Below are 22,563 nucleotides of genomic sequence, written 5' to 3'. Positions count from 1 at the left end.
CATAATGTTTTACAGGGAAGCCCTGATCAAAAAGTTAAACACATAAACACAACCGTCACTCTCTGTAGCCAACATTTACACCTCACTCTACAAAAGCTCAAACGTGTCTCTTAGATGTTTCTTTTCTTGCACTGAAATATCAAATTGAACAGCACCTTTTATTATATGTTATAAACGTGCCCAGGATGCACTCATCCTGGGAGCAGTACTTTTAAATCAGATTCCATCTGTGTTTCTTCCCTGTGCACAGGCTGCCCCGTGGCACCGGTGTGCCAGCTGCAGTGAGAGATAACAGCCCTGTTTCAGAGATGGGAGGGATGGTGGTGCACGTTCGTGTCCTGCTGAGAGCATTTGTTTTTTTTTTACTTTCTCTTTGACTTCCTGGTAAACTCAGACATTAAACCTGGTTACCTTAGGAAAAGACGGTGGCATCAAGCTCTGACATCTTCTGCATGAAGCAGTCACAACAATCCTAACCCATTTTTTTATTGTCCTCCCAGGTCTTGGCAGTCAGGAAAAAAAAAAAAATGTATTATAATTGACATGTATCAAAAGCTACTGACATTTCTTTCCAAACAAACCCTTTTTGATTTTCTCCAAACTGTAGGGTTGTGGGTGTCACCGATGATGATTTAGACTTCACATTTCTCATTCAAACTCATAATCTCAGTGGAGCTGCCGCACAATGTGACCGGCAGCCATCGGAAGCAACTCACAGGTTTCCAAAGACGGACCAACGGATCTCCGTTTGAACTGTGCTTCCATAGATCAGTGTGTAGCCATAGTGACATAACCTCAGTCAATATCTCTTAAATCACCATATCGTGGCAAAGCTCATGTTTTTCTTTGGTCCATGCAAAGCCTCTGACTGACAGCACAAGCAGCATGTACAATGTGGGGAAAGCAAAAGACCACGTCAGACTGTGTGCTGACTGCAAGTGACCGACATCACTCCCATTAAGACAGATAAAAGTGCACTAAAACTAACTCACAAGGGACCTAAAGACATAGAACACACAACTGACACACAATCATTGCTGTAACACTCTCTGCATGTGGTGTTCAATTCCTTTAGAGGAATGCAAAGAGTCCAATGTGCACAAGCAATATGGAAAAACATGTGCACAACATGCTAGCTGGGATTTCATAACACCAGAACAGAGAGCAAAGGGGAACCAGAGGTCAGAACTCTCTGACAGCTCATCCAGCATGAAGAGCTATCGGAACGATCTGGAGGGCAGAAATTCCTTTCTCCAAAATCAGAGATGAAACGGTCTCATGCCTCCATCCTGTTCTTCGCTCCTCAACAAAAATAAACCACTTCAGAGAGTATCTCCATCTCCCCACCATTGTTAGTCAATCGAGTTTCAGTTACATAAAAAAATCTGAACACACAAAAGGACAAAGCAAAAAAAAAAAAAAAATGTCTTTATTGTGCCAGAAAGTTATTAATACCAAAAACTATCAGAATTTATAGGGGTCAGAAAAATAGCTCTCGCAGGCAGGCTGAACAACGGCCGTGTCTCCAGGTAGGCTGGCACTGGAGGGTTCAGTGGATGGTGACAGATATGAGGGATTTTATCTGCACTCAGTTGGTGATATACGATCAGATTACAACCGCCAGAGTCACTGTTTGGATTTCGAAAGCGAGGGAAGGTGTTTCGTAACCTTGCCGAATTTTTTGAACCATCATCTGTATGGGGACATTTTAGATGCACTGCTTCAGGGTTTGAGGGCTTTTTATTTTAGGATACCTCACAGACTGCTGGAAAAGTTATACTGTCTGGCTCCCATGTTACAGTGCATGCTCATACATCAAATTCCATATTGATCTCAGTTTATAAGTCATCCTCAGTGTAATAATTACAGGTTTAAGAGGGAGAAAATATGCTTATCAAATCGGTTTGAAATGAAATGCCTGAAGCGGTCCAATCCAGATTCTTCTTCTGCTTTTGCAGGACCTCCATCTCCCTTATTTATGTTTGATTCTTGTAGGGAATCATTTCTGTCTTATTAAAAGCTCCTTGAACTGCGGTGCTGTTGTGGCATCTCGCTCCTTTGGGCCACGCGTTTGGAGCCATAACTCAGACCTTTGGGTTCCCTTTGGGTTGTTGTGGGGTTCAGTTTGGCTAATTTTGTGTGTATGATGTATAATCTGTCCTTTTATTAGCTCTTTGTTTCAATTTTTGTATAAAGGTCTGTCTTCAGAAATATTCCCACACAGTAAAAATGCCAGTGTTAAAATCTTAGGTGTAGTGTTAAATAAAAAGTGTTGGTGTTGTATTAACAACACACAGCTGTAAAATAACACTGCCGGTGTAAGTTCTTACATATTTAAGTTGTTAAATTCAAGCGTTAATTAGTTGGTGTTGCTTAAGCCACGCCTTCGCTTTACGGCTGCAAAGTGCCGTCTGCTTTCTGTCGGTTTCCAGCAGTCGCTCGGTCGGACATTACCGTTTCTTTTAACCCGCAGAAGACAAAATTACTTCCTAAAGGTAAGCTAAATGTCCAGACTTGATGTTTTGATAGAAATGTGCTTTTTAGTTTGTGACATCAAAAAATATACTATATTTAACCTATTTTGAATGGAAAGTTCACCAAATTCAAGGTCCCGCCATTTTACCAAATCTAGGGAGCGGTAAATTTGAATTCTAATGTTATATTTGGTCAGTTCTAGTAGTCATTTTACAGCGTAAATATGACACGTCTGGCGGTATGGCCTTAAATATTGTCGATGTGTGCATTTACAAAGCTAGCAATACAAACTGCTAATGAGCCTTCAAGAGGACGTGGGGGACGTTCCCTCCAAAAACCATGCTAGCTAGCCATTGATCGCCAGGCTCTGAACCTTGCTGAGGCGCCCTCGCGCACGGCTGAGGATTTCATAGTTTTTTTTACTTTTGGACCTCTGCTGTCATTGCATTTAACAAACAGGAGCTGACTCCGTCTGGGCTAGCTCGCTATCATCGCCGTTTGCGCTTATATCATTTAAACAAAATTTGCCATCTACCACAGAGCAGGGGCAGTTTCATTCACAACGGGTGTGCGTGCGCACACTTGATTTCGTGGGCTACAGAAATCAAAATGACAACCGGCATAAACGGGAGAAGTTAGAGGAAAAGGGAAGAGCAAAGGAAAATTTCAGGCTTTCTATTTAAAAAAAAAAAAATCAAAGCATGAAAGGTAAATACCAACCTTCATGTATTTTGATACACAAATTGAACATTTAATGCAAAATTTAGGGCTGCAACAATTCCTCGAGTAACTCAAATAATCCTAAAAATCTTCGATACAAATTTGTTGCTTCGATGTTTCCTTTTAATGCTGCAGCTTAGGTGTCTCCGTGTAAGCGGAGCATTTCATTCACATTAGGGACCCTTTAACTGGAGTGGATATTCGCTGGCAGGTTTTTCCACGCCCCCACTGCGCTGTGCTGTGAGTGTGCGCATGTGCGTTGTACTTGCTGTGCAGAGAATGTTAGTTTCTTTTTTTTTTTTTTTTTTTTTTTTCAGCAGCTGTTTTAAGTGCTGTCTGCACTTGCGCAGCCATTACTGAGATGGTGAGCTCAGGTGGCCTGAAAGGAAACGTTTTTCTAGTCCAAAACAGCAGGGCTTGTTCCTGTAAACACAGTTACAGACTTACAGAGACAGAGAAAAATGAGCAGTATGGAAGTTAAAATATGCAGATGAACTGTTAATATGAAAAATAATTTCTTATCCGATTACTTGATTAATGGATGAAGTAATCAATAAAATACTTGATTACAAAAATAATCCATAGTTGCAGCGCTACTTGTGTTCAGAAAGCTATAGTCAAACATTAGTTTTCAGCACCAGTGCTTCTTTAAAATATCTGTAATGTGTTGTCAAAGCTTGGAATGTGTCCATTTTTGTTCTGGAGAAATGCTGGTGCAGGTGGAGCATCAGGCAGTCCAGAAATGGGTTCGGGTTCCAGTGACAGATGACTGCTATGATTACTTGAAATTCATTCAAGAGGGTAAGTTCAGTGCTAATTATGTAGATATGGCAGCTGCCATAAAATAAAGCAAGCTTAGTTTTTCTAACTCAAATGTCTTTCCCCATCATAAAGATAGTTTTTGGCCTTTAGGAATCTGCATTTTAATCAGCACCAGTGCCGTGCCTTTGCCAACAGTCTGCGACATAAACTCTGGGAAGTCATGTAATGGAGTTGAAAAATGAACAACTCTTAACCAATTTCAAAATATGTTGGTGGGTTCTGCTAAGTGTAATTGCATGTTGGACCTAAAGGATAAAATATGGTCACTGCATAAATAATTATTGGTTTGGAGGATGGCATGTCAAAACTTGGACAGGGATAATTTATGTTGCCCAAAAAAGAAGATGTGGATTTGTCTAACAATTCTTAGTAGAAAGATTTAGGCCCATCTATGTGTTCCTCATGTCCAGCCTGTTTATTAATTCCCCTCTCTTTATTGAAGTAATGAGCTTTGTTGGAGTAATAATTCATTCATTATTGTTCATAAAAATGGTTATGTAAAATTTTGGTGAACTGTGTTCAACAATAGAGGCAACACTTCATGATAAAATTTACTATTTTAACCAGCAGCTCATTGTCTGAAAATGTTATTTGAAATATATTTTAATTATAAATGTGATTGTCCCTTTACAGTTCTAACCATGTTTTAAATTAGCAGGTTAAGATGAGTATTTTTGTTCCCTTCCAGTTCATGCTAAATTCAACTTGGCAAGTGGAGTCTCTGTAGACCTGAAGGACTCATCTGGAGTCGATGTGGATGCTGATATTTTTGATGAACTCCTGAGGTCTGCTACAGTATCTTTCAAAGTAGTCACTGAGCGCTTTGGTAAGACATAAAAGCATTAAAACAAGTGTTACTTCTAATGCATTTAAAAATATATATAAAGCGAAAGTTATTTTAATTTGTTTACTAATGAAGTTTCTAAATTTTATACAGTGGCCCCTGTTGATCAGAGTGAGGTCACAGATGCTTCCTTCAGTTCAGAAGATGGCTCATTCTCGTCAGTCGAGTCTCCAAGCTCAGCAAGCTCATCTTCTACAGTGATTACAGAGAACACCAAAGCACAGAGAAGACGACTGGTTGAAGGACCACCTGACAGTGAGATGGCAAAAAATGTGAGTTGGTTCAAGGTTGGAAATAGAACGTTGATCCATTTTTAAAATTCATAGCAGGATGACATGTGAAATCTGTTGCAGATTGTCTATGTAGCTCTGCACCAAAAACCAGGGGGAGAAGATGTAATAAAAGAGTACAACAAGACCAGAAGTCTCTCTGATCCAACAAGAAAGAAACTTGTCAACATTTTAGTGGCGGATATGATTGAAAGTCATGGGTATGTAATCAATAAGTCTCAGCCATCTGTATGGGGGCGGAATTTAACCTTTATTTTTTCAACTGGTTGCACTGTAATTTCATCTTAGTTAAACACATACATGTATGAAATCCACAGAAATGTCAGAATTATTTGAAAAACAATTAACATAATGATTATTCAAATAGTTTGTAATTGCTGAGAAGGGGCTTAAGAGGTTTTAAGTTTACTTATTGAATACATTAAATATATAATTTCTATTCATAACCCTTTGCACAGTTGGTGTGTTTGTTTAATCCCTATGTGAAATGGCAATATTTTTATTGAATTGTTTTTTAGGAGAGTCCCTCCTGTCAACATTCGCATTACCTACGCCCTGGGAATTGTCACCCTCTTCCCCAGTTTGAAAGATAATGGCTCACCGACTGGCTATGTGAGTATTAATTTGCAGGAACCCTGAATGTTCTCTTCTTGGGTCAAAATCTGTTTGGACTTTTATTAATTTTGGGGGGGGGGGGGTGTCGATTAACCGTTGCAGCCCAGCTGTAATTGTCCTTTTGAATGGAATGTAATAGACAGTTTGTCTTGTCTGTTCTGTTCTGTGATAGGAGCATTACTATGATCCTCTCAGTGGACAGGGCTATCTGGCCTATCGATTGAAAACAGTTCAGCGTAACACTGCAAGTGACTTCAAGAGGAGCTCCAAGTCTGCTCATCAAGGCGGTCCGAGAACTCTGAGGGAGACCTTAACATCTGAACAGCTGTTTGGTGATGGATGCAAAGAAGCAATGTCCATGATGAAACATTCATCAGACCAGGAAGTTGTCAGGGAGAAAATGAAGGCAACATTTAAGCATAGACAGAATATGCTTCATGATCTGGACCAGTCATCACTCATCTTGGATCACTTCCCAAGATTCTTGGATACACCAGGCTTAGTAAGAAACTCAGACAGATTTAATTAACTGATTGATTTGTTGAATTGGATTGTGATGGCATTTTTTTTCTCTGTGCTAGATTGAGCAGGACTTCATCATGCTCTTTGGAGAAGACATCTCGGGGAAGTTCATCGCAAGATGGCCAACATTCTATAAACCGAGGGTCACCACTGTCAGCAAAAGCCTTCGACAGAGTGCTCATCTGGATGACCTTCTGTCCACTCAGGAGGAATCAAGTGATTATGGTAGGTATTAATAGATCTCTCTACATATGCATTTGCATGCTGTGATTCTTAAGATGGTGTGTGTTATTTCATTAGAATGGGATAGTGACCTGGCAGCTATTCTCCTGCTGGTTCATCTCTTGCCTCCAACCGCGAAGGGGAAAAGACAGGGAAAAATTAGTGCACCTGAGGCTGCTGACCGTGTTATCAAGTTCATGAAGGTATGTTTTTGGCATGAATTACTTTGCTTCACTTACAGTAAATAGGTCTCACTTTTCTAAAACTAAATTTAAAAAGTGAAATATCCACCCATCCATTCACTTCTGCTTATCCTATTCAGGGTTGCGGGGGGGGAGGGGCTGGAGTCTATCCCAGCTGACATAGGGCGAGAGGCAGGGTACACCCTGTACAGGTCGCCAGCCTGTTGCAGGGCCAAAACAGGGAGACAGACAACATCCACACTCACATTCACACCTATGGGTAATTTAGAGTTTCCAATTAACCTAACCCCAGTAAGTGCATGTGTTTGGACTGTGGGAGGAAACCGGAGTACCCGGAGGAAACCCACGCAGACACGGGGAGAACATGCAAACTCCACACAGGGAGAGAGGGAGGGGCCTGGGCCAAGGTGGAATCAAACCCAGGCCTTCCAGATGGTATTCTAACTGAGGCAGCAGTGCTAACCACTGTGCCCCCCCCCCCCAAAAAAAAAAAACCAAATAATAAAATGTCCTTAATTTGTTGCTTGTGAGGGAATAAGAGCAATCATTTCTAACATGCTGTCTCTCAATCTTAGGTGGGGACAAGCATGGCGACCTTCCTTGCCAAAGTTGGATCTGCACAGCCCTTCCTCCTCTGCGTTGGAGAAAAGAAGAGCAGGATACAGAAATTCTACATCATCCTGGATCAGAAGCCCATTCCCTGTGTGGCACAGACTGCAGTGGCTGCCTTCGATGAACTGTTTAAGGCACACTTTGTGTTTGCTGTGTCCTATGATGCAACCCTCCTCAACTTCTACACATTCATCCAAACAACGGTTTATGGCATTGATGTTGCAACAACAAAGGAGAGCCCCAGAGTCAAGGAAATTAGAGTGAGGATTAACAACACTTGAATATGCTAACATGTTACATTTGTAAGGTTCAGCACAGAAATTGTTCAACTCTTTTCCAGCATTTGAAATTTAGTCATGCTTTGTATCCAGGGCACAAATTGCGTTTGAAATGTGGGGAACATGGCTGTTCATCTGTTTTTTACACGTATTCTGGGTTCAAGAAGCACTTGCTGAAAGCACATGGAGACACATTTGCCACAGATTCTGTTTATAAGGGCAATGTTGGTACAGATAGTGTTGAGACAGATGATGTTTCTGCTCATGACCCATTGAGTAGCTCTTCTGTTGGTCAACAAAGTCATGCTAAAAAGAAGCAGTTAATGGATATGTGTAGCTCTGTTATTGCCCAAGTTCAAGCAGCTGGAGTTTCTGAAAATATTGTGCAGTCTTTAACTTGTTCAATGGAGGAGGTTGTTAATGATGTTCATATTCAAGCACAAGATGCCGTTCTTAAGTGTCTTTCATCTGAGGTGAATGAACAAACCTTAAACAAAGTCAGAGAATGTTTTGAGAACATAGAAAATCCATTCACACACCTTAACACTGAAAGAAAGAGGCAAAAGTATTTTGAAAAAAAATGGAAAATTGTTGAACCAGTAGAGCATGTTCTTGGAGTACGTTATGATACACGTTTGGATAAAACCACAGGTGTATACAGTCAAATTCCTGTTAATGACAAATTTATGTATGTACCTATTTTAGGAACTCTTGATTCATTGTTCACCAACCAAGAACTCAGTACCTGCTTTCAACAGGTAAAGTGTCATGAAGATGGGATATATAGAGACATCAATGATGGTTCCTATCTCAGAAATCACTCATTATTTTCAGAGCAAGAACATGCACTCCAAATACAGCTGTATTACGATGATTTTGAAACGGCAAATCCACTGGGACCCAAAAGGGGTTCACATAAACTTGGCTGTATTTATTTTATTTTAAGAAATTTGCCAGCTAAACTCAATTCAGTTTTGATGAACATTCATCTAGTTTCTCTTTTCCATGCCGAGGACTTAAAGAAGTACGGTTTTGGTCCAGTCTTGCAGCCTCTTGTTAATGACTTGAAATGTCTCGAGACAGAAGGTATTAAGGTCCCATTTTCTGATACACCATTAAGGGGTTCAATTGTTCAGGTTACTGGTGATAATTTGGCATTGCATAGCCTTTTTGGCTTGGTTGAATCGTTCAGTGCAACTTACTGTTGTCGATTTTGTTTAACTGATAAAACAAAGCTTCAGTCAGTATTCAGTGAGGATGACCAAGACCTAATTTTTCGCACAAAAGAGCTCTATTCAGAACATTTCAATGCTGTGGCACAAAATCCCATTCTTGTCCATTCTTTTGGTGTAAAAAGAGAATGTCCTCTTAATGCACTGCAGTATTTTCATTGTTCAAACAATTACGCAGTTGATATTATGCATGACCTTTTGGAAGGTGTTGTGCAGTATGAACTTCAGCTTCTTTTTCAGTACATGGTTAGGACTTCCATAGATTTAAACACCCTTTCAGAAAGGATACAGAGCTTTAACTATGGATACCTTGAGAGAAACAACAGACCTAGTGCAGTCAAAATTGATGGTAGCAATGACCTTGGCCTCAATGCTATTCAGTCATGGTGCCTCTTACGCAATACACCCTTGATTTTTGGAGATATAATTAATAGGAATAACAGCTACTGGAGGGTAATTCTTCTCTTGATTCAAATCGTCAATATTGTGTTCTCACCAAAAATCACAGATGGTATGACTTATTTCTTAAAGCATTTGATTTCTGACCATCATAAACTCTTTAAGTCTGTATTTACAGACAAGAAGCTGATTCCAAAACATCATCTGATGATTCATTACCCCAGATGCATCAGAAAAATAGGACCACTCATCCATGTGTGGTGTATGAGATTTGAAGGTAAACACAATTTCTTCAAGAAATCTGTGAAGAACTTTAAGAACATAACCAAAACACTGGTAAAGAAGCACCAGAGGCAGCTGGCTTTTCATTGGGAGAATTTTTACTTTCAAAGGTTTCAGTTTGGTCCTCTTAAAGATTACCCAATAAGTGAACTAGATTTCAGTGAGGTCTTAAGGTCTTGCCCCAGGTTGAATGTGCCTTGTGTATCCACAGCTTCATGGGTGAAAAACTTTGGAACAGAATACCATATTGGAATGATTGTCTGTACAAGTACTGAAAATGAAATGCCTGTTTTTCAAAAAATTGTTAACATCATAGTCAAGGATGATGAAGCATTTCTTTTGACTGCTAAAGTCATTACAGAGTATTTTGATGATCATCTGAATGCTTTCAGAATAGAGATTGTGGATGATGTGTTTGCTGTTATCTGTATCTCTGATCTGATATATTATCAGCCTTACGACAGGCAGTTTTCAGCTGACAGTGATGAAATAACATATATTGTGCCCCGCTGCTGTTTTATATGAGCTGTGCATTGAAGGTCTTTAATATTTAAATGGGTTTAATAAAAGTTAAACTTTCCATTTCTGTGTAATGTTTTGAATATTTATTATATATTTTTCCACTGGATTTGGTTTGTATTGACACCTTGTGGTGTGCATAATTTACCTTTTTAACACCACATTTTGTTTTGTGAGTAACACTATACTGGTGTTACTTTTAACATTACGTTTTAACACCAACACCACTGTAATGTTAATGTGACACCTGGTATTGTTGAATAGTAAACAATGTCTGGTGTTAATTTAACAAAAAAATGGGTGTCAACCTTTTAACACTTTGACAAATGTTATTTTAACACCAGGTAGTGTGGACACATATAGACACTTTGTCGGTGTTGAAATTAACACTGTGGGTGTGAAATTAACACTGGAATTTTTACTGTGCACTAATGTTTTATACATCAGGTAATGGGATTTGCTTTTTAACATATTTAAAGAGAACTTATTCTATTAAAAATGAGTCATTAAAGTGTGGAAAAACAGTGGGAAAAAACCTCCTGAAAACATGTCTCATTGAAGGAGATTACAGATGACTGCGTAGTCTGCTCTGTATTAATCTGCACAGTGTGATATCAGAGTATCGAACACCAACTGGGAACATCATAAGTCACAGGACAAATCTAATGCTTCTTCATCTACTGCTGAAGTAAAAGCACTAAAGGAGGAGATGAAGATGGATTCTACTCTCACTGGAAAGCACTAAAACACGATGAAATCCATTTGAATCTAATGAACTCTGAACCAGGCGTGTAATGAACCTCACAAATCAGTATCATTTGTTTCATAAGCACGTGTTCATATTAAGCTGCTGTGGTGCTGGTGCACTTTTGTATCACATGCTGGATGAAGGAAGTGTTTCAGGTTGTGGGCCTTAATACACCACAAACTGTAAGTGCTTAATGTATATTTGGAGCTATGAAGGTCATCACTTTGCATCTGAAACGACGGCTGGTGACGCAGGTCCGTTGCGCTCCAGAGCTGGCAGGATTATTTCTGACAGACTGAAGTTAGAAAAAGCACCGAGCTGCTTTTGATTGAAATTTCCAGCCAAAGGAAATACGTGTCAGCCTTCACAGAAGAGGAGGAACGAAGGATGACCAGAAGTTCTCAGCTCTTCTCTGATGATAAATTTGACACGAATGCTGCTGGTTATAAAAACAACTAAAACCAAATACAGTTTTCTCCTTCATGGTATCAAAACACCAAGAAGTAAGTGTGAAATATCAGACACTCTCCTGCTGTACTGAAAGTGAACCCCGATCCAGTCCAGATCATACAGGAAGTGGCAGTGTGTCCGTGCAGTGCAGTGTGTAGACAGGAAGTGGTGGAAGCTCTTTATAAACAAGCGCTCTGACTGTCGGTAAGCGTAGAGTCAGATGCTCTCACCTCCTCGCCTCTGTGATCGTCTTCATGCTGATGTACAGTTTGAGTAATGCTCAGCATGTTTTCCTCCTCAGTAATGGTGCAATTACCCAGACTGCACTGCAACCTAAACAACAATTGTGGCCTACAAAGTGAAGGATTTTGGAAAAAATACAAATTTCTGATATCAGATTTAAACTGCTGACGTTCAAGTTACATTAATGTGTCTTCATAGTCAGTCTGAGGTCAGTCAGTCTCTGCAGCTGAGGAGGATCTATCCAATTTAACTAAACTGATCCTGGAACTGTTTTTATCCAAACAGGCCAGAAAGCTCTGACCACTACTGACACACACACACGCGCGCACACACACACACACACACTGCTCCCTCCCTATGTGTGCTCCAGGTATAAACCTGCAGCTACATGTTCAGCTGCAGTGTCCTGGCTCACATTTCAGCATGCCCCCTATGGCTCCCAGCGCAGACATAACGGCTTCTGCAGCTTCCTCTTTTCACCTGTCATCCTGCCCCATCTGTCAGCGTGATCAGGCCGGGGTCGCCTCTCTGCACTCTCACAGCTGCTTCTCTCTGCAGCTTCTTTCACAGGACATTTTTAGCACAGAGGACTGATCCGCATCTTATCTGTGGTGCCTATTCAAAGTTTTATCACAGGTATGCATCGTGTCTGTGTTTTTATTTTTAGTGTAATCATTTCATCTTAAATTTACATTAGTTTTTCTCAGGTCCCAGCAACAGAACACAAATCAAACAAACAACAAAAACTGAACCTCTTCAAAAAATATGCAAATACATTATCCTGAGCGTTGGTGGGACAATCAGCTTCAAAGTGGAAACTTTCTTTCGCCTGCTCTCACTTCATAGTACAGCTTTAAATCTCAGAGTGATTTCAGTCTGCAGGCTAATCAGAAAGCTTAGTTGAAACTCTTTTGTCACCTCTTCATCTTATCTTCTTACTCATCCATGCTACGAGGAGCTGAACATTAGGCACGCAGAGTCCTTCACTCAGCATGAATGTAGTCATCCATTTCCTGTGTGATGACTCCTGCAACAAGTTGAATCATGGATCCACAGAGCTGCCAGTCTGGCTCTGAAAACCCAGGGGCATTTTATCAAAGGAGGGCAGGGCGTGTGGTTTGAGCCTAAAGAGCACAATAATTATCACCATATGTTTGTACAAAAGGTTCCTGCAGTGGAATACAGAGCGCTTTCAGGAGGCAGTGAAAAGATTTCAGGGTTTTCCCTTTGTCACGGGAAACTATCTGGCATTATTCCTCCTCCTGTTCCCTCTGTGAGTGTTTTAATCCCACCAACCCACTTCCTGCTTTTTGTCAGTGATTACACCCCCATTCTGAAAAAAAGGGAAGCCTTTCTGGGATTTGGCTGAAATTTAATATCTCAGTAATCACATAAAGGAGCTGCTCGGGATGTGGGTGTTTCACAGAGCTGAGGTACATTTCCATAAATTAAAACAGTGCTTTATTTATTTCTCTAACAGCTCAATGATCCATCTGCACGACAAACCCACCGACACACGTGTACACTGCTGCTGCAGTGTTTTAAACCGCATCAGTCTCACCTGCATTCACAGCATAGCTTCAATTTATAAGCAGCATACAAAGAATTAATAAGCATTTGCAGAGTTTCCTTTTTTTTTATTTTTCCTGATTCAATTTTGGACCTTATGTTCGGCTTTAATGTTCTGCTTTAGCTTTTCTGTCAGCACATTACAAACTTTGTTCTTTATATAAATAAAGTTATTACCTTTATTATTATCATTGTGAAGTATAACACCTTCTGTGAAGGACTGGTAGCTAACCCATGAAGAGGAAGTTTAAACTGATGTGATATATGACAAGAAAAGCTTTGGAATGAATGCCTGGATGCACTGATCATATATTTGGATTGGAGATCATTCCCATCCTGCCTCTAAAAGTCCAGGTCCATGATGTTCTGTGTGCACTTCACCACGTGTCAGGAGCAGCAGAGCTGACAGAGCACGGAGGAAGCGAACAGCAAAGGGTCAGCAGCTCGGAGCTTTTCTTTGGATGTTTGCAAAGCTGTCGGCGTTCAACCCAAAGTGAGCAGACAGGACTGAAAATCTGCAAAGACACTGATGAGTGTTAGAGCAGGCCCGACTCAATGTGCACACAGAACTTAATAACACGCACTTAATATTTTAATAAAACTCGCATTAAAGTCTGTGACTAAAACGAGACTCTTATGGTTTGTGTTTATGTATAAATATGATCTCATTCTCTGTGACAAATGCTCAAAGTTGTGATGCGAAATTAGTGAAAGCTTTGGAAAAAAAACTTTCTGCGTGACAAACAATAAACCTCAGCCACTAATGAGGAGCACTCAATTCACCTAAAAGCTCTTCCATAAATATTCTTTATTATTATTTTATGAACAAGCCCAGCTCTGCAGTGCAGACGCTCAGACAATCATAAAGAGTTTTTAAACTTAAGTCCGATTAAGAAATGGGTCGTGTTATTTCATCTGTGCAGCCAAGCAGTAATTAGCTTTTTACAAACCACTCACTGACATTTATAACCCAATTAAGTCCAACAAACATCCCAACAGGTGCTTCCAGCTGCAGCTCTGTGAGCCGCTGATGTGCTGGGTGTTTCTCGCAAACATTAAATATGTGCTTTAAGTTTTTATCCTTTAATCTCCTCAGTCATCCCGAAGGCAGCGCGTTGCCCTCCACGTGATCCTAAACTTACTTTCAGACTTTCATCTTCTTCATTTGCATAACTGCAGAGTTCAATTTCCTCCATAGCCATTAAAAAGAACAACAGTGCAGTCTTTACAGCGGGACAATCTCACACAGTAATGAGTCTGGGCTGCAGCGTTCGACCGTGATGGATGGGGAGGCTTCACCTGCTGCCACTTTATTAAGTGCTCATTTTTGTTTTACGGTGAAAATACACCCCAAATCTGATGACAAAAAACCATGAGGAATGTGTCCTTCCTCCTTTAAGAGCAAAATCACCCCGAAATGTCAAATACGACAATTAGCTGCTACAACAAGGTGCTCCATGCTCGCCTTCAGATGAAAGGTCGCTTTACACGTGTAGCTCTGCAGCAAATCAAGCCAGCTTGATGTTTTCTGGTGTCCTGGAACGGGTTTTAAAAGCATCACAGCATGCTGCATAAAACTGCCCAAAACCAGCAAGATGTTTTTGAATCTTGAGAAAAAAAACAAGAATGAATAAATAAATACTGACAGGGAAAACCATAATAAGTTACACTAAAATGGGCACCTGGGTGGCTTAGTAGTGAAGCCGGCGACCACTTACACACGCCGCGTTGCGGTGCGGGTGGCGCGGGTTTGCGTCCCGGCCCGTCGCCGATTTGCCCGCATGTCTTCCCCTGTACCTTTCCCCCATTTCCTGTCTCTCTCCCCTGTCACGAAAAGCCGCTGTGGCCAAAAAAAAATGCAAAAAAACCAAAAACAAAGTTACACTGAAATCACATCAACATGAGGTCCAGTTTCTTCAAAGGGGATCCAAGGTTTCAGGAGGTAAAGCTGAGATCTGGGGGGTATCCTCCCCTTAATCCTTAAGAATAGCACATTATAATCCTTGCTAATCCCTGCATTGCTGCACTATTTGAAATGCCTGCTGTTTGCAGAACATCTCTGCACACTGTGAGGTCCAGGTACCCTCAGATCATTTTCTTTTCCTCACATATCGCTCTCCAGAATCATTTTATAGTTTATGATCTCAAAACTCTGACAGACTCATCTCAGACAGATTAGTGAAGTGATTTCAGAGGAGAGCAGAACATCAGTGATGCTCATCAGTAGCTCATCCAGCTCATGATCCACAATTCACAGGATACTGCCCCTAAAATGACAAACGTGTGAGACCCATTGGATGATCACAGTACATGAGCTTCACTAAAATCTGACCAACTTTTAGAGGAGTTGTTCTTGTTGTGGAGGGACGGATGGATGTCGCATGATTAATCGGTCCTTCGGCTGGATGAGATCAAGATGAAACCTGCAGTGAGAAATATGTTCAAACAGATGCTGCTTTGGCATCAGAAAAGCTCTTGTTCAAGATCTGCTTCAGTTCTGCAATCACAGCAGCAATCAGACAATCAAACGTTCAGCTCTGCAGCTTCTTAAAACTTAACGTAACTGCAGGCAAAGCTCAGAAATGCGTCTCTGTTCATTAAAATGAACTCTTTAGACTCTTTTCTTCTCCAGGAAAATATCAGGATGCCTCTACATATATCCATAAATACATACAGCCCACCTCCAGCAACCTCAGCCAGCCTGAAGCCGACACTCAAACACTGTAAAATTACTCCAAACCACACAATGGAAAGATGTAATATTGGATTAATTAAGACCAAACATATTGGAACATAAAACTGATTCTGAAGAGTCAATTCTTCTTAGTTGAACATGAATAAAACATGATTAGTTGATTTATTACTAGTTTAACAGGCTGGTATTTCCGTTGTTGAAGGCTCAGTTTTAACGTCTGGTCGATGGTTCTCACAAATCCCTGCTCCACTCTGAGTCCTCATCATCAAACTATCCCAACAATAATATATGTGACCAGTGATTATCAGTAAGTCAGGGTTGTCACAGTCGGGCATGTGCACCCGCTCGCAGTCAGAAACCCTGAAAGCTCTTTGTTTGAAGGTTCGTAGTCCCTGCGAGGTGCAGCCACCTCTCTGTTTATTTTCTCACAGACTTCATTTTTTTGTATTTCTACAAGCAGTGTGTAGCATTACTGATGCTCTTTCATGCACATGCTGAAAGTCCAAATGTGAGATCATTAATTCATGCCCCGTTTTTTCATGTGATCGCTGTCTTATGCCTGCAGACTAAATCTCGTCTGTTCTGCTATTCAAACAGCTCCGTTCATTAAAACTGTCCAACTGTTGCAGACTCCAGCAGCAAACAAGCCGGCCAATCAGCACACTGCACTTTTCCACTGTGACACATTCTGGAAACTGTATTTATTCCACAGAGAACCACAAACCAACTCACAAACCAAAACACTGGAATCAAACTGAGTTTGGAGTTTAGTAGCTGACTTTTCAACACCTGTTGTTTTCAGAGTCTCCGTTTACACAGATCTGCAAACACCTCAGGTTAACTTCAGTGACCAACCAGGTGCAGGAGGGCTCTGTGTCACAGGTTTGATGCCCAGCTGATGGTCAGCTGGAGTTTGTTTCATGAGTTATGAATCTTCCAGTGACGCTGAATGCTTCGTATGCCAAGCCAGGAGGGGTGGAAACTCTGCATGGATATCTACAAGGTGTTAACTGCCAATCACCTATTTTTCAGAGCCTGCTCAGCAGCAGAGGTCAGTAGAGGTTCTTCACTAGAGAAATAGCCTGCTGTTTCAAGGCTGCAGCTCACACGTGTGGTATAACCTGAAAAATACTCAAATAAGAACAGGCAGTTCCCCCTGTATGTGTTCCTACTTCCAGGTACCAATTAAAATCAGGCTTTGGGGGATCTGTGGGTTGGAGGTAGAACTGGTCTCATCCCTCCCCCACCTCACTTTGATGTGTTCTTATTGATGAGAGCTGTCTCTCAGCTCTGCTCGCTCTTGATTGCTTTTTTCCTGCACAATAAGAGCTCAATGACTGTGACCTCTGACCTCTGCAGAACCAGCTCCAGTCACCAGTTGAAATCATTTAGCTGTTCTCATGTATAAATTTATATTTTACATAGGGCTGCAGCTATCGATTATTTTAGTAATCGAGTATTCTATCAATTATTCCATCGATTACTTGGGGGGGCTTCCGGTACCGGACGATCGCTAGTGCTAACGGCGGCGCTCCGGAGTAAACTGTGGGTAAACTGGAAGCTGAAGTAGAGAAAAAAATAACTGCTGAAATTCTCAGCACAGTGAACACAACACACAAACATGGTAGAGAGCGGTGGAGGCGGAAAACCATCATACACATATATATGATTGTAATGGTGCTGTTGTGGGAGAAACGCTCCATTTACACGGAGATATCTGAGCGCTGCAGAGTTTAAACGAAGCATCGAAGCAGCAAATTTGTGTCGAGAATTTTTTTATAATCGAATTATTCAAGTTACTCGATGAATCATTGCAGTCCTAATTTTACAGCATTATTAGGCCATTATAAAAAGCCTGAAAGAAGGTAGAACAAATAATTTTTTAAATAAGCTGAAGTCCAGCTTCGTCACAGACCTCCCTAAATTCCAGTTCTGTATAATCTGACTACAATCTGGGAACTGTTTTTTTTTTTCGGGGTGGGGGTGGGGCGTAGAAAAGCAGACGTTAAACTCTGTTAGCAGCTTTCACAGCTGATGTCTTTACAGAAGTGGTAATTCAGATGCTGGATTATGTCAGGGCGAGGTTACGATGATGACCTCTGTCTGGAGGGTCGCGACCTCCAAACTAACCCCTCTCACAATCAGAGCATGAAGCCAGAGCATGGAGGCCTTTAACTGGAGCTGAGAGGGTGTATTTGAATGAGTTCCCAGCCCTGCGCTGTACAGCAGAGAGCTGTGAGGAAAACCTCAAACAGAGAGAGCCTCTCAGAAACAAATACACAATTAAAGTCAAGTAAGGAGAAAGTGAAATGATTTAATGTTTAGGGTTTGACAAGAAGTTTAGATGCTCCTAATTACAGGCTTTACTCTTAACTTTGCTCTACAATAAGCAAAAGTGCACTACAATACATCTGTCCTGCTTTATGGCTGCAAAACACACCAAACGGCTGAACAACAAACTGCCTCAGACAGATTCTGCGAGTCTGCTGGCTGGAGACCATCTCCAATAGGGAACTTTGGAGGAGAATGAAACAGACACTGATAGCCACCATCATCAAACTGAGAAAATGGAGGTGGATGGGCCACTCCCTCGGCAGAGGCCCCAGCAGGTAATCGGACAAGCTCTCAACTGGAACCCACAGGACTGTGGACATCGAGCTGAAGACCAGCTCCAAGTTGTGGAATGAAGCCATAGCAGCTTGCCAAGACAGGCAAAGAAGGCCCCAAGTGGTGAAGGCCCTTTGCCCCCCATGCGGCGAAGAGGATTAACAACACACGGAGGAGGTTTCAAAGAAAAACAGTCCGACCCACCCCCACCCCCCCCAATGACTTTGCACACATGGTTTATTAATTATGAATGTTTTCAGAAAGTACTCAAACTCTGGTCCACATGCAGTCACAGTCACTTGGCTGCATGTGGACCACAAAATAAAATGAGTTTGAAAGCTGTGATCTAAGACACACACACAAGTACAGACACACAGACACACACACACACACACACACACACACACACACACACACACACACACACACACACACACACACACACACACACACACACACACACACACATGGTCACAATGGCCTGATAGAGTCAGAGGTTACTGAGGTTACTTTACTGTATATACCATTCCATATACAATCAACCAAAATGTCCCAGCCTGACCTGCTCAGACTCAGCTGAACTGTTTGTATAGAAGCTTTAGTATATTTAACAAAATTGTGTATTTGTTTTTATTTTTGAGCCATCATAACTTAATGAATCAGAACTATAAGATGATCCTGTATCAACTGCAGGCACAAAGGAGACTTTTCATCTGCTCTAACTAGTCCCGAGTTGCCCCCTATCCCACATGCTGATATGAGCCTAAATGTTTACCCAGAATGCACTTTGTGAAGTTTCCTCCAGTGAATGATGAGAAACAGATCAAACATTCAGGTAGAGCTGCTGGTTTCTGCTGCTCTCCATCCCAGACATCAAACTGATGCTCACAGCTGCTCAGAGAAAATTATGATTTAGTCTTTAGACTGTGAATCCTGCAGTGGGCATGAAGCTGATTTGGTTGCAGTTTTTATTTCATGTGGATATCTGCTGAAGTTATGAGGACTCAAAAATGCTGGAAAAAATAACATGAAATTTGACCCACCCCTGTGTACTCGGAGGATCTGTAACTGTAACTGTTCCTCCACCTCCATGCACTTATATTTTCAGTTAAATTAATTTGCCAAAATTCTTTACTAACCTGTTTTTTCCCTGCAGTGTTACACAATCACAGGTTTGACTTTGAGATCCTTCGCCTGCTGCAGAGGCCCCACCAGAGTCATTTCTACTGCTAAACATAATCAGTGATAAAAAATATTAACAACCAGTTACCAGCTGAAGATTTTGAGCAGCTCCTCTTCAGCCCACAACTTTTACATGCTACTGTTAAACGTACTGTTCAAGCTCTGCTACACAATCAAAACTTTTACTATTCAAGCGTCTGTGAAAGGTGTGGTGGTGCACCACTGAAGGTCATAAAAAGTCTTAAGTCACAGGCAGGTTTGTGGGGGGGCAGGTGTTTGAAGTGAGGAGAGAGAACATAAAGTGCATTTTTAACCCTTTTACAGGGTTTTATAAGCAGAGCATTTAGCAGAACAGACCATCTGGACAGCTGCTATCAGGTACAAGGCTGCTGTGTGCGAGTGGGGCGATGAATCATGTGATAGGTGGACGTTTGAGTGGAGGGGTCATGGGGACCTTTTTAAATTACACAGGGTCTCACTGCACTGTAATTGCAGGATGCTAAGAGGGAACAGCTACGTATCAGTCAATCAGGCACCCTGATGGCTCATTTGGACTCGATGAGCGGGTGCAGAGGAGGAGGAGGAGGTGGATAAGTGTGTCACTGGTCTGGTAGGCATGTGAGTTTAAATCAGAGTGCATGTAACCTTATTTTGCCCTCATAGCACTCTTTTTTGATGTTGTGTAGTTCTCTGTGTAATCTTCTGTTGTAAGACATTCAGTCAGCCCCCTCAGCAGGTCAGCAGGCCAACCTAATAGCTCAGCCATCCATCTCTTGTTCATGGCAGGCAGTTTCATCCACCCTTCCAGCTACAACTTTATCTCAATGACTCATTACAACTGTGTTATCAGCGCTGTCATTAAATGTGGCTCAGCTTTGGCCAAATGACCCATCAGTCCAGACTGAGTGCTCGGCTGTAAGATTGTAGCAGAAAATCCCCCCTTAAAAAAACATGAAACTCAAACCAACTTAATTTCTAGTAGATTTATCACACCCCATCAGAGATATGGCATCTCGTTAATCCAGCGCCAAGGCGATCACAAGCTAATGCACTCCTGTGCTGCCCAAGTCCAGATAAACATGCAGGCTTACGTCAGGAGGGGCACCCAGCATAAAATCTACCAAATCAAAAATGCAGATCAGAAAAATGCAGACGATCTGCCGCTGCAATTCCATTAAGGCAGCAGCCAAAAGCAGCAGAAGAAGAAGACAGACATTATGAGCATCTGTCCAGGCTCATAATGACCAAGTTTGTTGCCTTCAAATTACAACTGAAATGTAAACACAACACAAACTGTGTAAGGTGAGGAAACAAAAGGGAAAGTCAGTTTTTAGAGAAATTAACTGCTTTTGTCCTCAAAGGTTATCTCACGTCCATCCATCACAAACAGCATGATTGATTTTGCAGCTTGACCATGCAAGCAGACCCTACAGGCAGGTGATGGGACCAGCTCAGCACTTTCTAACCTTCATTTCAAGAACCATCAATCTATCAGCTACTTCCCTTATCTGCATAAAAAAGAATATATATATATATATATATATATATATAATTATGCATTTTAATTCCTCATACAGTACATGAGCTTGAGGTCAAAAATGAAGGGAGGGAAACATTGGCCAACGCTCCAAATGTCAGGCTTCTGGCTGCATGTGCTGACATGTGCTCCTTTACCCCCTCCTCCCATACAAACGCTCTGAGCTAAAACTGTCAGATTTTAAGGTGAACCTTTTACACAGCTCACACTTTTATTTCTCTGTTATAAAACATGTAATTTATTAACTGTTAAATTTCAGATTTCCTCCTGTACTAATTACAAAGCATCAGGGAAATCTTTTATGCTCTTTATAAATGCATGAATATGTATAAAAAAGGCATTTGTCTCATTTATGTGATACAGGAAAAAGTTGAGCTACTTGTGAGGCTCTTCTGCTCTGTTTATAGATCTATCTGACTGGTGTTATGTGATACTGACATACTAATAGTGGTATTATTCTCAACAATAAACAGCAGAGTGAAATAGAGTGGAGCAGCATGGAAACTTTACCTGGGATCCAGGTAGACGTCTCTTCCAGGAATTTCTCTTCCCTGTTCACACTCCAGGAACTTTAGAACAAATCCTCTGACAGCACGGCGACAGCCGTCGTACTCCCATCACGTTTGGTGTAAAGTTCATGAGAAAAAAAAGACAGAGTGTAAAAACATGCAGTTACAGGACTGAGTCTCAGCTGCCGCTCAACTTCAGCGCCTTCAGAGGATCTACACCAAACAGACACCTCAACACTCCCTCAGGATCCCATCTCCACCCACTTCTTACACTGTCCCTCCTCTCTTTCAGTGTCTCTCTCACACACACACACACACACACACACACACACACACACACACACACACACACACACACACACACACACACACACACCTTCCATGTTCCCGGATCGTGGGTTGGCCCCCCCTTCCCTTGCCTGTGGGTTTAGGCCTTTGGGCCTCAGCCAGCACTGAGCTTCTGGGGTGTGTGCATATGCGTGTGTTTCTGTGTGGCTTCTGTTGCTACTGTACATCTAGTCTCATCATTTTTAAGGTTCTCCTTGATGTAAATATGATTTTTATGAAGGGTTTTACAAACAGTACTGTAGCATCACCTTCAAGGACACGATTCACCTAACCTTCAGTCTTATTTAGAGTCCTCTACTGGAGTAGAGTAAAGTAAAGTAAAATTTTGGTTCTATAGCACCTTTCAAGATAAATGTCACAAAACACTGAACAAAAAATATAAAAAACTTTAAACAAAAGCAAGCTTAGAAGAGGAGTTTTTATCTGCTTTTTGAAAGAGTCCTCAGAGGGATTTCCAGAGTCTGGAGGCCGCTGCTGCAGAAGCTCCTTTAGTTTGCAACCTTGTATGACTTACAGCCAGCAGGCCCTGATCACATGACCTCAGTGACCTGCTGGGTATGTATGAATGTAAATGTTCACTGTTATATGCTGGTAAAACAGTATAACAGTTAAATGTGGATTATTAAACATTAGGTCTCTC

The 22,563-nt window shown here is 41.3% G+C and overlaps 2 protein-coding genes across 4 annotated transcripts in view; one reads left to right on the top strand and one right to left on the bottom strand.

Moving 5' to 3' along the window:
- The window catches only part of fat2 (FAT atypical cadherin 2), a 116,275-nt gene extending 94,492 nt beyond the window's left edge, over positions 1-21,783 (bottom strand). For both annotated transcript variants that reach the window (XM_030738688.1, XM_030738689.1), the window contains exon 1: positions 21,577-21,783. The gene's annotated coding sequence lies outside the window, so the exon portion shown is untranslated. The remainder of the gene's footprint in view (positions 1-21,576) is intronic.
- Positions 2,271-10,096, top strand: LOC115786515 (uncharacterized). Of its 2 annotated transcripts, XM_030738691.1 has the most exons (10): positions 2,271-2,495; positions 3,901-3,996; positions 4,706-4,843; positions 4,955-5,133; positions 5,215-5,351; positions 5,670-5,763; positions 5,939-6,268; positions 6,348-6,513; positions 6,589-6,713; positions 7,289-10,096. In XM_030738691.1, exons 2-10 carry the CDS (start codon positions 3,903-3,905, stop codon positions 7,604-7,606), a joined length of 1,581 nt encoding a protein of 526 aa, XP_030594551.1. In that variant the 5' UTR covers positions 2,271-2,495; positions 3,901-3,902; the 3' UTR covers positions 7,607-10,096. The 2 variants fall into 2 exon arrangements, with proteins under 2 accessions (XP_030594551.1, XP_030594550.1); XM_030738690.1 differs by lacking the exon at positions 2,271-2,495 and having other exon boundaries at positions 3,521-3,996.
- Positions 21,784-22,563: the final 780 nt, after the last annotated feature.

This window comes from Archocentrus centrarchus, chromosome 10, assembly GCF_007364275.1.
Source record: "Archocentrus centrarchus isolate MPI-CPG fArcCen1 chromosome 10, fArcCen1, whole genome shotgun sequence".
NCBI classification, from domain to species: Eukaryota; Metazoa; Chordata; class Actinopteri; order Cichliformes; family Cichlidae; genus Archocentrus; species Archocentrus centrarchus.
The sequence above is the reverse complement of the archived record's forward strand: the minus strand, read 5'-3'. Positions and strand labels throughout refer to the sequence as shown.